This window comes from Salminus brasiliensis, chromosome 19 (genome assembly GCF_030463535.1).
Source record: "Salminus brasiliensis chromosome 19, fSalBra1.hap2, whole genome shotgun sequence".
NCBI lineage: Eukaryota > Metazoa > Chordata > Actinopteri > Characiformes > Bryconidae > Salminus > Salminus brasiliensis.
Window position 1 is genome coordinate 13,255,498 of NC_132896.1, and position 17,596 is coordinate 13,273,093.

General features: G+C 42.7%; 1 protein-coding gene across 3 annotated transcripts in view; it reads left to right on the forward strand.

The window, feature by feature from the left end:
• The window catches only part of frmpd1b (FERM and PDZ domain containing 1b), a 42,859-nt gene extending 25,263 nt beyond the window's left edge, over positions 1-17,596 (forward strand). The window contains exons 1-14 of one of the 3 annotated variants that reach the window (XM_072662946.1): positions 567-2,043; positions 2,173-2,275; positions 3,545-3,590; positions 3,810-3,914; positions 4,669-4,764; positions 4,960-5,085; positions 6,589-6,708; positions 7,638-7,774; positions 7,929-8,055; positions 9,276-9,368; positions 10,278-10,460; positions 10,699-10,843; positions 11,782-12,816; positions 12,956-17,596. In XM_072662946.1, the coding sequence (XP_072519047.1) occupies positions 2,268-2,275; positions 3,545-3,590; positions 3,810-3,914; positions 4,669-4,764; positions 4,960-5,085; positions 6,589-6,708; positions 7,638-7,774; positions 7,929-8,055; positions 9,276-9,368; positions 10,278-10,460; positions 10,699-10,843; positions 11,782-12,816; positions 12,956-15,363 (4,629 nt within the window). In that variant the 5' untranslated portion in view covers positions 567-2,043; positions 2,173-2,267 and the 3' untranslated portion in view covers positions 15,364-17,596. Of the gene's footprint in view, positions 1-566; positions 2,044-2,172; positions 2,276-3,544; positions 3,591-3,809; positions 3,915-4,668; positions 4,765-4,959; positions 5,086-6,588; positions 6,709-7,637; positions 7,775-7,928; positions 8,056-9,275; positions 9,369-10,277; positions 10,461-10,698; positions 10,844-11,781; positions 12,817-12,955 lie in introns of those variants that run through there. The other 2 variants (XM_072662945.1, XM_072662944.1) reach the window with 2 other exon arrangements.

Sequence of the window (17,596 nt, forward strand, 5' to 3'; positions counted from 1 at the left end):
CTTCAGCTTTGTGAAGACCAAAGCAGTAAATTTAAACACCATGTGGAAATATGTGTAGAATTAAGCACTGTAGTATGTTTAGACTAATAGAAATGGTTTAAAGTTATTTAAAATAAAATTGCGCTACATAAAATGTTATGTTGATATATTGACATTGATTTTGTCTGACATCGTCACTGTCAGGAACAAAAAACTGCCAAAAAACATCATATCTCCAAAATGGAAAATATTACAAGACCGGGAGTAAACCTTAACTTTGTATCTTTTAATGTAAGTCAACAATTTATTCAGAGTCATTTTTGGAGAATTTCGATTGGTCCTTTTATGGTCTAAAAAAAAAAGTACTGGAGTCATGTTTGGGCAGTTGACCAAAACATAAAATAACAATTGAAGTAACCTCTGTTGGCAATTTTTTTACTTCTGTATCAGAAATGGTGTAGAAATCACAATACATATTGTAATATAATTTTTTGGTTTAATTATACCCCCAATAGAGGCTGCTGAAGAAGCTTTTTAAAGCAACTGCCATCTACAGGTGTTCAGTGGGTACAGCATCCACATTTATTGAACTACAGCCTTGAGTATGAATATACAGTCAAAGCATTGATGCTAAATAATGTTTCTGTGATAATCATATTATTGGCACAGCTCTATACAGGAAGTACAAATCACACATGTCCTGTTCTGCCATCCTAGGCTGGAAACCAAACACTTAGTTTTACTGGATGGTATGTGCCTCTCTGTCTCTGTCTGATTCTTTACATTGTCTCTATGTGAAACTCGGATCCCCCCTTTCATTGCCATTACCAGGGTTACAGAGGGAGGAATGAGAGAGGGTAGAAATAGAACAGCTTTTACTCACTGCTCTGCCTCGTGTGTGTGTGTGTGTGTGTGTGTGTGTGTTTGAGAGAGTGAGCCAGAGAAAGAGAGAGAGTGAAACATTGAAATCAGGAGCATGTAATTACCTCTTGCCAGAATGTGTGTGTGTGTGTGTGTGTGTGTGTGTGTGTGTGTGTGTGTGTGTGTGTGTGTGTCGCCTGTCAGGCCCAGAACCAAAAGGACATCAGTGGGCAGAGACAGAGCCACCTGCTCCTCTTCTATTTATTTCTTTCTTTTACACGCAGGTGCACTCGAGAATGATGCTGCTTCTTCTACACACACACTGACACACACCCATCCACACACACACCTGTGTCACTGACATATCACTAACTTTTGCATCTAAATGCAGTCACCACACATTTACTTAGAAGTGAATAGTCTTCTTTACATTCTTTCAGTTAAACAAGCTCTGACTCGCAGATGCTCGCTTGTGCATGCACACACGCACACACACACACACGCACACACACTGTTTCTCACTGTCATAGCTGCGCTGTGCTGACTTCTCTCTTTCTGCTGCAGAAACAGCTGATAAGAGCCCAGAGGGAAAACCTTACTGCCCTACAGCCTCATAATTACAACCTGCTGCAAGAGAGCGAGATAGGAAGAGAGGGTTCAAGCAAAAGGGAGATAGGCAAGAGAGAGAGAGAGAGAGGCAGAGACTGAGGAGAGAGAGAGCGAGAGAGAGAGAGAGAGAGACGGACGTACGAACAGGGTTGGCAGGGAGTGACAGGAGGAGAGGGAAGGACAGAGGAGAGGAAGAGAGTAAGAGAGAGCGCACAGGAGAAGGGGAAAATGAGAGGGCGAGAGTGTGTCGTTTGCCATACTAAAAAGGACAAGCGAGTGAGAGAAAGCAGTATGTAATCTGGCAGAGAAAGAAGGTTGGCCTTGGCAGGGCAAGAGACATCAGGGATGGAGGGAATGTTGTGAGGGCAGGAGGGCAGACTGTGTGTGTGTGTGTGTGTGTGTGTGTGTGTGTGTGTGTGTGTGTGTGTGTGTGTGTGTGTGTGTGTGTGTGTGTGTGTGAGAGAGATGGATAGTGTGTGTGCGTGTGTGGCTGCCCTTCTGGCCTGAGGACAAATGTGTCTAAAAGGCTGCCCAGTACTGCGAGAAGAGCGAGCCTGCAGGATTCTGTCCACTCTCCCAACATGTGACCTAAAAGTACTGTTCACATAAATGCATTAACTGACCATTGAAAATGCACGCAATTTGTAGCTGCTGCTTATTGGCTGTCTTCCTAACCAATCCATACAGTGTGTGTGCTCACTTCTGTTCGCGTGTGTTTTGCAGGAGGACCAGCAGATGGTCGTCTCTTACCTGGTGACCAAGTGCTGAAAGTCAATAATAAAGCCATAGACGATCTGTCTCCAGAACATGTGGAGAACATGATCAGGTGAAGCTTCTTCCTCTTTCTCTCCATTTGTCTTTTACCATCATGATCTTTTTATGGTGCTCAGAGAAGCGCCCAGCGTGTCCGTGTACTGCATGCCATGTGGAACAGTATAAGGAGTAGTACTTGGAGCTTAAAGTGAAAAGCTCAAAGAAGGCCTGCCGAGTGCTTTGGCGTAGTCACAGATTTTGGGCTACGATCTTAATACTGACTAAAAATACTGCTGTGATTCAAGACTGGAAAAGTCAACAGGAGTACAGAATTGTATGAGGCCCAACTCATGCTAACTACAAGTGCACTATATGGGCAAAAGTATTGGGACAAAGTATAATGGACAATGAATTGCAAGGATATTGAAGGACTTATGTTATTGTTGGAGTAACCGTCTCGTCTACTGTCCTGGTTTAAGGCTTTCTACTAAGGCAGTGTTGTCAGGATTTGATTGCATTCAGTAACAAGAGCGTTAGTGAGGTCAGAATGTTGGATGATCATCACCAACTCATCCCAGAAGTATTGGATGGAGCACCACCATCATTCCAGAGGACACAGTTCCACTGCTCCACAGCTCAATCCTGCAGGGCTTAATATCCCACTAGCCCGCGCCTGGCATTAGGTATATAGGTGCCAATAGGTTCATGTTTATCCGCTCCAGAGAGTCCTGTTCTTCTGTCAGTACTTCTCTACAAGGACTAGACAAGCTGTGTGTCTGCGTGTATTTGCACTAGTGTCAGCAATAACTGCAGATTATAGTAGCTGAATGCATTCATTTGAAGGGTGTCCACAAACTTTGGAGCAAACTCGGCTGATTGTATCCTGATTGGTGGAAATGTACTCTCAGTGGACAGCTCAGGTTAGATATTTGGCTCGCTAGGTTGGGTTGTGCAGCAACAATCAGCAGTTCATCCATCATCTTTTTTTTTTTTTTTTTTTTTTTTTTTTTTTTTTAAAAGGCAGAGGATGTACCCACCCTCTGTTTTTTGACTGGCTCATGCTTCCGAAGTTTGTGAATTTGCAGGATTAAAGTTTACTTGGTTAAACCCGGTACAAGGCGAAAGTAACCAGTCCCACAAGCAGATTTATTGATCACTTCCCATTTAAGCGAACCATCTTTTTCGTTGGGCTGGTTTCATTTATGTCAGGTGTGATTGCAGCTTGGACCGGAATTCAGACAACATTTTATTGACTCTTATTGTTTACCGGTTCTTCATTCTAGAGGTTGGAGATTGCTTAGTAAAATGCTCTGGCCATAACTTTTATGTTCTTCACCTCTAGAGAGTGCCAGGACTCTGTAACCATGACGATCCTCAGAAACATGCTGGTGAGTATCTGGCATATCACTTTCAGCTGTGCAATTGGACGTTCCCTTAGACAGTAGTGGGTCATTCATCACTTCTCAAGTTTCTGTGTGCCTTCTTTATCTATTCAGTATGGTATATTGGTAGATGATTGTGTGTGTGTGTGAGTGTGTGTGAGTGTGTGTGAGTGTGTGTGAGTGTGTGTGAGTGTGCATTTGTTAATGAATGTTTGATTTTCTCAGAACCCCAAGTCGTCATTCATGAGTGCAGAAAAGAGAGCTCGCCTGAGAAGAAATCCAGTTAAAGTGCGCTTTGCCGAGGAGGTGGTCGTCAATGGACACACTCAGGTCTAGGCATAACCCACACACACTCACTTGCACCAAAATGTATTTGCCCCTTTCTCGATTTCTTCTATTCTGCATATTTGTCACAGTTTAATGTTTCAGATACAATCAGAACTGATTTTAATAGTTTTTAATAGGTCTTTGCATTAAATGAAGGTCAAGAAAAAAAACCCCAACTTACAACATAAGCTCTGCACTGTCATGTGTAAACCTACAATCAATGACATAGACATCTACCATTTTTCTTCAATTTTCATAATGAATGGACCAAAAGAAATGCTCCAAATTGATTTGGAATAAAATCTTATTACACTGACTTCCATAGGATCTTAGAAAGTCCTTTTCTTGCTATTTTGGAGATGCAGTCTGTGACAGTGGCAATACATCTCTGCTGTCCAATGAAAACCATGTCCATTTTTAGTCTTTTCCATGTTTAAGCTGCTCTGTACACTCACACTCCTGTGAAGTCACCATTTTTCATCATGTTTTTCATTGAACAGCACCAATATATTTATATAATGTAAGCATAAAAAGCCTAGGCATGTATGTCTATGATTAATGTTCATCTAGTGTATTTTTTTGTTTTCACATTCATCCATTCATCATGGAACTTTGTCCACATGTACAAAACCACTGCCAGATTTAAATGATGTCAAAACTGTGAAAAAAACAGAAGTTGAGATGCAAGGTTTTTGCAGGACAGCAATGATATAACATGTAATATTGAAACTCATGCCTGTTGCATTTGTCCTCACAGGGAAACTCTCTTCTCTTCCTGCCCAACGTGCTTAAGGTCTACCTGGAGAACGGGCAGACCAAAGCCTTCAAATTTGATAAAACCACCTCTGTCAAGGTTTGGCTTCAGCATTTCTGCCTCTGCAAGCGATTCCTCTGTGACTGTAAAAACAGTTATTGAATCTTATTTATTGCTACTGCAGGGAGAATTTCCCCTCCTGCAGAAAGAACTCATTTTTGAGAGATTATATTAGATGAATATTGTCTCCTCTGATGTCTCTGTTTGCGTGTATGGGTTTGCGCGTTTGTGTAGGACATAGTGCTGACTCTGAAGGAGAAGCTGTCGATTCGTTCAATTGAGCATTTCTCTCTGGTGCTGGAACAGCAATACAGCATCACCAAGCTCCTGTTACTGCACGAAGACGAGCTTATACAGAAGGTAACACTCAATATTCCCCCATCTGTCTCTCACACATGTGCACACGTGCATAGTTAATCAGCCAAGACATGTTTAGTGTGCTGAGTTTGCTTCTGTGGTTTTACCCTGGGGCTACAAGACGAATGTAGCTAGAAATGGGTGCTCGTAGTCTATGAATAAGCATTCACACTTTCCTCAAACCTCATTGAGTTGTTCAGTAATCTCAAATGGACTTGCTTACTAGTCCTAGCTCCAAACACAAGAAAAGCCATGATACTGTAGCGATAGTGAAACTAGTAAACATTTGGGTAAACATGGGATTTTAAGCTATGGGGTGTTTATAGCAACTAGAAACACTGTGCTGTTTTTACCGTGTGCATGCAGGGATGCTGGATTTGTGATTTTCACACCAATTTGGGGTAGTTTAAAATGGCAGTTCCTGGTGAAAATGATGAATTTCATTTGTGCTACATTTTTGAGGTACTTTTTATATAGCACAAAAGATTTCATGCTTGGATTTCGGACAGTAGAACATGAAAACAAATGGAGTGTTGATTCTGTCATTGAATATCTGGCAACCTAAGGACAAATAGGCACATACAGGAACAGAAGGCACATAGTCAATAACCTGACTGTTCTAAAAATCATCTTAATGGTCTTAAGATATTGTTGTAAAAAGATTAATATGAAATTGTCTCTTAAATGTCACATTTTGGGCTAGTTTCTGCTCATAACCTTGCATGTTAGCCGGCCTTAAGGCTCATTTTATGCTCAATATTAAATACAGATACAGATTCTGTCCGTATTCTGTCTTCATTTGAACAGTATTTGTGCACGGTTACATTTGGACTCACATTTTGGCTAGTTCCTGCTCATAACCTGGACGTGTGTGAGTGCATTAAGGCTCGTTTTGTGCTCAGCATTAAATACAGCTACAGATGGAGCCTTCTGTCCATACTCTGCATTCATTTCATCCGTATATTTGGTTATTGGATACGGACAGAATGCAGCAGTACCACTGGAAATTGTTTTGGTCAGTGTAGCCAGTAGCTCAACTGACCAGTTCCGTATGGGCACAACAAAGAAGAAACCGTGTATGTGGGCAGTGACCATTACACTGTTGCACTATTTGAAACAGACATTTCTGTATGTAAATAACGGTTAACCAAAATGGCAACAGTAATATTATGCGAGAATTGGAATTTCTCGCTCCTGGGCTCCCCCTACAGTCGGGAAGTGTAATTCATGCTTTGAGCCAGAGTTGTATTACAAGATTTTACACAAGAATGTCTCGCGAGCAGTGTCCTGTCCACTTCTCCAAAGTTACAGAGCGCAGTTAGCATAGCACTCCAAGCCCAGAATAGCAATGATAGTGATGTTATTCTCCCTATTACACATCAGTGAAGGATCCATATGATTCTGAAGCTGGTATGTTAAGGTGAAATGCTACATAATGTTATTTTAAAGTGGCTAATGGAGATGGTTGTCGGCATGCAGACTGTAATACATGTGGTAATCCCTCAGGTGGTGCAGAAAAAGGACTCTCACGATTATAGATGTCTGTTCCGAGTGTGTTTCATCCCACGAGACCCTGTGGATCTGCTACATGATGACCCAGTCGCCTTTGAATACCTCTTCCACCAGGTGTGTGTGTGTGTGTGTGTGTGTGTGTGTGTGTGTGTGTGTGTGTGTGTGTGTGTGTGTGTGTGTATGTTGAATATTTTTGGTAGGAAGAATTTTTTACACCGTGACCGTTAACATGTGTTTGTACTGGTGTGTGTGTGTGTAGATAATGTAGACAGTTAGGAGGCTAGTGCACGTGTGTCTGTCTGTGTGTAGTATTTGGCCAAGTAACACAATGATGTACTGCTACGTGTTAACAGTTCCCTGAGGAATGTTTGGAGGTTGTTCAATTTGAAACTGTGGAGGAACCCCTTAACCTTCTAGGAATTTTTTTTCTTCTAAATATCTTTTCTTGAACGTTCCTCAAGGCACCTCAAGAGGTTCCGCCACAGTTCAAAGTTCAAGTTTCTATCCAAAAGCCATAGACACGTTGTTCAAAGCGCAGTGTGGCATTTATTTTTCACTGCTGTCCGTTACATGTTCATCAGCATGTCCCGCTTGATATGAAGAGCTGTTTTTGTCTTGATGATGATGATTTTACATGGGTGATCTTTTCCAAACGACTGCTTAAAGCTACTTCAGAGAGCGTTTTGGCTCAAAGACAGTTGAAACAGCTGAGCGGTTGGAGTGCTGATGAGTGCTGACAGCACAACAAGGACTGTTCCAGGATCAAATGGGTAGTTTATGGCATTATTCCCAAGGTTGACAAAGTGCCTTTTGTCAGTTGTTCAATCCGACAAATGGCAGGATCTAAACAGCTCTCCAGTTAGTCCAGTATTGTTCTTAGATAATGAATGAAACTAATGAATGGTTTCTAGTTTCATACAGGATGATATTGCAGGTTTTTGCAAACTGGCAGAGAAAACCAAAAATAAAAATGTAGGGGGCCTTAAACGTTTGTGTGTGTAAAGTATTAACTCTGCATGTATGCATGTTGTCTATGTGTGTAGAGTGTAGGGGACGTGTTGCAGGAGCGGTTTGCAGTAGAGATGAAGTGCAACACTGCTTTAAGGCTGGCAGCTCTGCATATGCATGAAAGGATGGCCAGCTGTGGACAAACCACCAGAGCATCTGTCAAAAGCATCATGTGAGGACTCTCTCTCTCTCTCTCTCTCTCTCTCTCTCTCTCTCTCTCTCTCTCTCTCACATACACTAATTGTTCAGTACACCTGATTAAATGACTGCAGTGAAATGTTTGGCTTATAGCAAAATGCATGCATGTGTCTTCATATCTGTTCCAGTAAGGAGTTTGGTTTGGAGAGCTTTATTTCCCCTACATTACTGAGGAACATGAGAGAGAAAGACCTGAGGAAAGCGCTCGCAGGACACATGAAGAAGATCCAATCTCTGCTGGAGCCTCGCCAGAAAGTATGTGTGTGTTTTTGTTTGTTTGTTTATTTATTTATAAACAGGGTAAAATGCCCTGAACTAAAAGTGGAACAAAATGGCCTTCCAGTTGACTGTTAGACCTTTTTCCCCCAAACAAGCAAATCCTGTCTCAAAATAGAAGAACGAGGGGAAAAAACAGAACTTCACTTATTCGACACTTCTGCTTTTAAAGACACTTCAGTACTTAAAAACTTTGACATTGAGCCAAAAATAGAATGTCAATTCCTTGTCGATCTATACCAGATGAATATGACATGGCTTGCAAGGTATTGTTTTATTATATAATCAGTATATAATACATACCGAATGTATATACTGTATGTGTATGCATGACAAGCACTTTATTAGGAACACTGACAGGAGGGTTTGAGTATTTCTATAACTCCTGTCTCCTGGGATTTTCAGCCGATAGATAGATAGATAGATAGATAGATAGATACAAATGGTAGGGTCAGAATTTGGGTTTGTCAGCATAAATCTATGAACCTAGCCTGTTTTGTGTCAACAGTCCAGGCTGATTGGGGGATTGTAATTGTGTGGGTGTTTTGTCGGCTTGCTTTTGGCCTGTACTATTCAATTATTTCTAATGGCTACTGGTGATTGGGGCCCTACCCTATCCAAATTAAGTGTTCTTAAGAAGTATAAATAAAAATTAAGTAATAAAGTGATGTAATTCCCCATAATAATAATAATAATGAATGCATTCAGCAACTTTAAGTTGCACCCTTTACTGACACAGATGTGCAAATGCATACACACACAGCTTGTCTAGTCCTTGTAAAGAAGTCTTATCAATGCAAAAGGACTCTCTGGAGCAGATAAACTTGTATCTATTGACACAATACTTAATGCCAGACGTGGGGTAGAGATGTATAAAGCCTCCCAGCATTTAGCTGTGGAGCAGTGGAGCTGTGTTCTCTGGAATGGTGGTGCTCCATCCAATAGTTTTGAAATGAGTTTGGGAGGTAAGGTGGTGACTATCCAACATCCTGGTCTCACTGCTATGCTGCTATTGTTGCTGAATGCAACCAACCCTCCAAAATATAATAGAAAGCCTCTCAATACATTTGTCCAAATACATATTTCATTTATGGCACTGAAATGTTTGCAATCACCATTTAAATAACATCTGTAACTCTTATTATTGCACCATCTTATGCTTTTTTCTGACCCCTCACCCTATTCTATACCTATACCAGGTCATCTCTGTACCTCAGGCCAGGCTTGCATATCTGACTCAGATGGCAGAGCTGATTTCGTACAGTGGAAGAACCTACAACGCCACCATGCTGGTGAGAGTGCCTCCTCCATCTGCTACTTTCCACTTAAACAATAAACAAAATCTGCTGGCTTCAGGCTGTCTTAAACTTCAGCTCTCTGCTTCCCTTCATGATTAAAGCATGTACTCTTTTTATTCTTTGTGTGACAAATCCTTGAGAGACTGCATGAGAGGCAAGGATTGTCTGAAAGATCTTAATCCCTTTTTTGAGAATTCTAGCTGTACAACACAGTGTTTGGTGGCCAATCGTATCCATATATTAATAGTAAAGGATTCTTTAGTTTCTATATGGAACTATGACAACTCCAGGAACCATTTGAATGCTTAAATGGTTCTTTGTCTGATTAAAGGGTTCTTCATATTGGTTGAAAACCTTTTGAACATGGTTCTGTATAGCACAGTCAAAAACAAAATGGGTCTATATACTATTATAAAGAGTTCCACCATCACTATCGTCACAATACCTCTTTTTCCAGTACTATATTGAGCCCTTGTTGAATAAAGCACAGGCTTCTGGAAGCTGATGTAACAGAATAGGTAGTTGGTGTTCTCCTTAAAGCGTGTTCAACTGTCCAGCGACAGGTTGGCTGGCTTCAGGAAGTGTGTGTTAGCCTTTCACTAGTAGTATTGTGTAATAGGAGAGGCCTAGCTAGTGTGTGGGACTTGATAATGATGAAATTGGGTAGAAAATGTGGAAGAAGGTGAAAAATTCATAATGTTAATACCTTAACATACATTATAGTTATTGTTGCTGCGAAACCATGTTTGGTTACAACACTGACAGTATATTAAAATCTGTACTTTTTTTATATAACCTTTTCATGAAAGCGAATTTCATTTTCAGCTTATCCTCCGTTTTCCTTGGCAGAGTGTGAGCAAAGGTAATATTGATTGAGCAAGCGTATTTGTGCATGTGTCTCAGCTGCAGGACCGGGAGTCCTTGGTGAGTTTGCTGGTGGGAGCACGGTATGGCATCAGTCAGATCCTAAACCACAAGCTCAACATGATTTCCACCATCATAGACTTCCATTACATCACCCGTGTAGAGGTGCTCTCTGAATCTGACAGAGTCAGCATGCTAAAGATCTATCTGCATGACATCCAGGTGGGTACACACACAGACTTTCTTGTGCGCAAGCTAAGTCTGAAAAAGCATGTGGCTATATATAGACTCAGTGCAATGTTCCATCTGTATCTCTAATTTAGATTTGAGATGTTTAGATCTTATTATTTCCATTTAATATGATTGAAATATTTTATTTGAATGTTATTTTTTGGAACTTGGGAACCACATGTATATGCACATCTTATGTTACATGTGTTCTGAATCCTTCTGTGTGCAGCCCCTGGCTTTGCTAATGGATTCGGTGGCTGCTAAGGACTTGGCCTGTCTGCTGGCTGGCTACTGCAGACTGTTGGTGGATCCCAACATGAACGTGTTCCGTTGGGGCCCTCGTCCCAAAATACGCCGAATACCTTTAGATGAAGGTGAAAGATACGGGCAGTGACTTCTATGACAGTATTGTACATGGAGAAGGGGGGTGTAATGTAGTTTATCTCTCGGACGTCTGTAATGTATATGACTGACAAACTTGTGCACTGCTGCCACATGCCAAATGCCATACAAAATACAGTATATGGACAAAGTCATAGGACACCTACACTGGAGCTTTTATGGCATCCCATTCTAAATCCATTGGCATTAATATGGAGTTGTAGCTTTGTAGCTCTAACAGCAGGTTTTGAACTCTGCAGTTATCCAATCAGCAGGGCGCGTGGGACTTTTATGCACTATGCGCTGAGCTCAGCACTTGGCGACCCCACTCTGTGACCTTACATGGTCTGCCACGTTGTGGCTTCTTGGCTTCTGGAGTTGATGTGTTTACAAAATATTACTTACAGTTGATGGTAGAATATCTATGAGGGAAGAAATTTCACTTGTTGCAGTGATTACATCTTATTCTAGTACCACTCTGGAATTCACTGAGCTCTTCAGAACCACCTATTCACTAATGTGTGTAAAAGCAGACTGCATGGCTAGGTGCTTGATTTTATACACCTGTGGCAATGGGACTGAATGAAATACCTGAATTCAACAATTAAGTGGTGTCCAAATAATTTTGTCCATTTAGTATTGGTTCAGCTGCCACATACTGGTTTGATCTGGAGAATCATATCAAGAATAGAAATGCACAGTCCATAAAAATAATGTCATGGTGGGACAAAAAAAATCAAATGGGACTAAAATCAAGGAGCCAGACTGGCCTTAACTACATTTAGTCCACATCCTCATGTCCAGAAACTGTACAGAACGTAGGTCTTACCATGAATAAACATTCTTTCAATGGATTCTAGGCCAAAGAACATGTAAAAATGCAATTATTTTACTTAGTGTGATATTGATGCTATTATTAACATTGCCCTAGGATATGGGTTCCGTTGCGGTAGTGACTCAGATGAGAGTTCAGAGGAGGATTACTCCATGGACAACCTGCTGGACGCTCAGCACTCTGAAGACACTGCATCAACACATACAAATGATGAAAAGGACGACGAAAAGGCTGAAGACGATAAACAAGACGCCACGGCAGAGACAGTAAGAGTGTATGTGACCCATGCTGAAGAAAGGAATAAAGCAGTGGAAGGTGGTCTAGATGGAATAAGTACAAGTGGGTCTGTTGAAGATGAGGACTACGCAGCAAGGGTAAATGCACTTCTGGAGACAGGCTGGTACACAGACCCAAGAGTGAATAGCAGCTTCTCCAGTCTGTCGAGTAACTCCCTTAATGCTCTGGAAGAAAGCAGCAGGGCATCCACTGCAGCAGAAGCTGCTCATTTGGACAATTTTCAGGAGGAGACACTCAAACCAGATCAGGCTGCTGGTACTAGCCTTGATGTCCACCATCCATACTTATTGGAGGTGCCTGAACAACTGCACCCGAAAGAGGATTCAGACACCTCAGTGCGACCCTCTGACCTGTCTTACAGTCGGAACCCAGGCTTGCGGTACAGTCAGCTCTCCCAAATGCCTGACTACCTCCCCAGCCCACCTGAAGCCAGTGATGACGCACTTAGTGATGAGGAAGAGGAGGGTGCAGATGAGAATGGGAATGATAGACTCATTCCTGACATGTCTGCCGATCTAGAAGCTGTGTTGGCATCAGGTAGTAGCAATAGCATAAAAAGTACAGTTTCAGGCGTCGATGTTCAAGCTCTCTTAGCAAGGATCCGTAGCCATCCAGTATGTAAGCAAGAATGGAAAAACCCTGGTGTCTTCCACAAGCAAGAAGTAAAAGCAAGGGGAGCTTTGGCGCGAGGAAGACCTCCACCTCCTCCCCCACCTCCAAGAACGGTGTCTGTGAGGGCCTGTAAGGACTTCAGAGACAGTGGTACAGAATCAGAAGATGAATTTTTTGATGCTCAGGATCGACTTACCCCACCTATCTTGGAACGTCCTGCAGGTCAGTAAGGCTTTTGTAGTAAAATTGGTCATTTATGTTTATGGCAAATCTGTGCATTTATTATGTCTGGCATTGCTGTTCATTCAGTTTCCATTAGATCTCTTATATTTGTACATGTTTCTTGTTCAATCTTTTTCAGAGAAAGACACAAAAGTAAGTAGCAAGGAGCATGGTCGGAACATAAACGATGTCAAGACCCATGTGGAAGAGAAAGCAACGCATGAAGTCAAGCAACACATGGACACTTCTTTCCCGATCAATAGAAACAATATTAAGAAATCTCCCCTCCTTAATCATCTCACTCCTGAAGCTACTGTTCTTGATAAACAAGAGCTGGAGGTTCATCAGCCCTCACTAACCCTGCTTCCGCAACGAACACTGCTTGAATCTAAGCCTATTTTGGATAATCACATCTCTGAGCATGGCCAACAGTGTAACGGAGATATCCCTGGACGCAATGCTCACCTGTCCTCTGAGCTTTTAGAGATGGAGCCAGACACTATGGAGTTTAAGCCTGTTACTACAGCTGGACCACCACTATCATCCCCCATAATAAGGGCGGTGCGGCAAGCTAAATCACAGCCGCTAACCTCAGTGGATCCTGCACTTCTGTATGGATCCAAGCAGCAAAAACAAATTTCCAATCATGCCCCGGTCTGTTTTGAACACACCAGCCATACACGCATCATTGTCCCTGATACCCAAGATGTCACAAAACCAACAGAGATTCCTGAGGACACAAACATTGAAACTTCTAGAAAAGAGAATACAGCAGAATTCCAGTCACTACCTTTTCCACAATCCAACAAAGAAGAGAATATGTTATCGTCTGTTTTGGCCAAACCTCCAGTACCCCCAAAACCCAAATCTATTGTTTCTCAACCGTCCTCAGTTTCGAATATTTCCCCTGCTCCGAAAACTGAAAGCAAACAACATGTACCACCAAACGGGATTTCCTTGCACACCTGGTCCCAGCGGAATGGCACATCTCCAGCCTCTACTTTGAGTAAGGGCGTCTCTCTGAGCCATGAGAACCTTCGAAAAACTGAGAACACTACTGTCAAGATGACAAGTGCATCAACTACTCCAACCCCCACTTCCACTCCAGCTCTATCCCCGTCTGTTTCTATCAGAGGGTCTGTTAGCATGGATCCCAAGGATCCTTTTGGAATTGGGATGAGTTTCCCTAACAGAACCTCTTCTGGACGTCTGTCTGCTTCAGCACTGCGAGGAAAGATCCAAGATATGCCTTGGTATCTTACCCGATCACAGGAAATCTTAGGTACTGTTGCTCTCGGCGGAGCTAAATCAAGAGACACTAAGGCATCAGAGGATGAGCACAAGGAATCTAAGAAGGAATCGCCAAAGGCCACTTCAGTACCTTCTTTGAATGACTGGAAAGACAAAGATGCTGAAGTTGTTGTTGTGAAACTGAAAGACGGTCCACAAGAGGTGACCTCGCTTGTAAAAGACACCAGTGAGATGTCCTTGTCTGGTCTTCCAGACCTGAGGCAAAATGGGTTGCGGGACTCCACTGAACTCTTGTCGCACTTGGGAACGTGCAAGTCTGAACAGCCCCAGTCTCAGAACGTCACTGGAACGAAGGATGGCCTGGAAAGGTCCGCCCCTGAATCAAGCACCAGCACACCACACAGGGAAGCTTGTGGATGCCATACTGTTTATGCCAACTGCTTCAGCGGGGATGCCGAAGATGTGTGCGGCTTCGATGACGATCTGACTGTGTACGAGTTCTCCCGTCAGAAACGAGTCAGCAAACCACCGCAGACATCTACTGCGCCTTTGTCCCTCTGTGCCCCCTCGCCAAACATCCTGTCCCTGCTCAGGGACTCTCCTCATCCCCTGTCGACCTCTTCAGAGCTCAGCCCCCTCCTCACCCCACCCCGTGCCCTTGAACCTCGACCGATGGGGCGCGGCCCGCTGGACGATCCACTGCGGGACCTTCAGGGCAGGCGGTACCTAACGGGCCCAAAAGGCACAGGGCTTAAAGGTGGCTACACAGCCCTGCACAGAGACATAGATGAGCTATTGCTGGTGCTTAAGAACGGAGAGACAGCAATAAACCCTCAATGCCACAAGGGATCGTGCGAAAAAGGCTCAAACGGCTCAAACGGCCACTCCTTTCCAGAAACGGAGCGCTGCCTGGTGCAGGCCGAGGCTCGGAGGCTGGCGTCAGGGTGCCAACGCGCAACACGTGTCGGCTGGGCACCCGACGACGCCCTCCTCTCTCTAGGCAACAGCTTTGGAGCTCTGGTGCATCTGTCAGCGGCCTGCCTACGAGTTTCCTGCTCGGACTGTGGGGGTTGCCATGGAGATATCGATGGAGCCGAAGCTCTGAGGAAGCTTCAGGAGATTGTGTGTCTGTACAAGGAGTTTGTGACGGCTGTGGAAACTGCCCAAGAGGCGGAAGGTGTAAGGCTGTTGGCCAAACAGTGCACGGTTCTAATCTCTGCAGTGTTTTCTCTCACACAGCTCTTCAGAACACACACTCCAGACACGGACAATAGACACTTACCTCTGAACTTCTGAACTTTCTGACCCTTCTGTGCGAAACTGAGCTCGAGAACTCCAAATGAGAATGACGTTCCCTCTTCTTGCATTTAAAGACTATGAATGTGTGCTGGCACACATGACCTGAAAGTAAGTGCCGTATGTACACACAGACACATGCTCATACACACACTAACCAAGCAAAAGTAGAACTTTTATCCTCTTAAAGTGTTGGTCTTGCCATGTCTCCTTCTGAACGTACATGGGTTATGCATTTATTGATCGATATACAGTAGCTATTTTCTAACTAGTTCTTCTAGTATGTACAGTATGTATTCAAGGACTTATTTATTTTTACATACTATCTGTGTGCACCGTGGATTCTAACCTACACCTACATTCAATTTTTTGTTTGTTTGTTTTGGTCTGTGTAAATTCCTACCTCTTTGTCTAACAACCGTGGAAACCTGAAAGACATGGACAGTATTAGGATGTCCCGTTTATTCTTTTTTTTTCTTTGAATTTTGGTCTGTTGTGCTGCTCTTCTTCAGTGGTCTAGGCATGGTACTTGATAAGGACAATGCAGATGCCAACCCTTCTTCTATGTGTACATACAATGGATGCTTAGAAAGATACTGAAACGCTCAACACGACCGTAGCCGTGTCCGGTAATTTAGCACGTCCAAAGGATTTTTCTTTGTTTCTGTCTGGAAGATGGATATGAATAGGGTACGCCGGCAGATGTTTGGCCGTGGAAATCCAGTCGGATCGTTTTTGAATTTTATACCTGTATGTCAGTGTGAACATTCGATGTTAGTTTTTATATTAGCCCGTTAGCTGACTGTTAATGGTAGCGATCTGTTTTATCCAAAGACATTGTAGCACAAAAGAGGTGCTTTTTCATCAACAAACCCATCAACACTCACCCGTAACCCCTGTAACACTCAGACACTCCAATTTGATTAACACCAGTCAACCTGCGGTATTTTCACTTGTCCTTATTTTATTACTATGCAAGTGTCACTGATCGATTCATAGCTGAATTTTTTCCACATATCGTTCTTTCTTACGTTGAGTATTTTATATATCTGATCAGAACTGTTTAAAACCGTTCATGATCACTAATACTTTAGTTTTGATAAGAGGGCTTCCCTAAAAAAACCTAAGCCTTATTCTTGATCTGGAAGGGTTTTTTTTTTTAAGAAAATTTCCTGGATCAAGGTCAAATTGAAGCAATTTATGCAAATGCAACACGGATTCCAGTTTGCCTTTTGCTGATTAGAAGAAAAAAAAAAAAAAAGACTAGTTGCCAAGGATGTCCTTTTAGTTCTGCTACCATATCAGTAGTGTTAGGCAACCCCAAATCCACAGAGCACTCCACATTTGGCTGTATGAAGTATGTTAAAAATTATGGTATTAGAAATAGGGCCCCTTGGGGGCAGGGTGGTGAACTCCAGTATGGTCAGCAGCTGCATTCTGCGTTTGATATTGGACCGTTTTGTAGTTCCTTGGATGGAAGTAATGCTTGATTAGTAAGTAAATCTATGGAAGGTGGCCCGGTTCTAGATCAGGGTGAAAAGAGGCAGTGGAGTGCTCGGAGTATTGATGATGATGATGATGATGACCAGATAATGTGACTTAAGACTCATTGATCTACTATGACATGAACCATTTTAAGCGCTTAACTGAGTTGATTACGTTAGAGAAGAGCTTCCAGATGGCAGCAGCACTGTCTCACACGCACACACGCACCTAGACCTTGGACGGTCAAGTCAGATGCTGCAAAGTTTTGTTGGAGGCAACAGGTCCTAAGAACTGAGGAGATAATGGTGAGATAAGGATGGAAGAAGGACGGACGGATGATTTCTTATACCAACTCCGGATGGAATTTGATCTAGTGATCTGTTAAAGTTTTATAATTTTGTAGCACATTAGCACAAGTTGACACTAATCTCTACTCTGTCAGAGAAGTCTTCTATCTGAACTACCTGAATGAGGATGAGTCTAAATGTCCTGTTGCCATCTGTGATTCTTGGGATGAAATGCGTTGTCTTAACTGTAGCAAATGAGGGGGGAAATAAAAGCGAGCGAAAGCAAATGTGCTGAATGGTATCTGAGAAAGAAAAGGTGGTTGAGTATAGCTGGTGTTCAGAGTGCACAGAAACGAAGCCAAGCTCAAGAGCTGAGAAACGGTCTGAAATGTAAAGTAAGAAAAAACAAAAGGAAGGGACAATCCTGAAGTCATTTTGCATTCCTTCTACTGTATCAATAA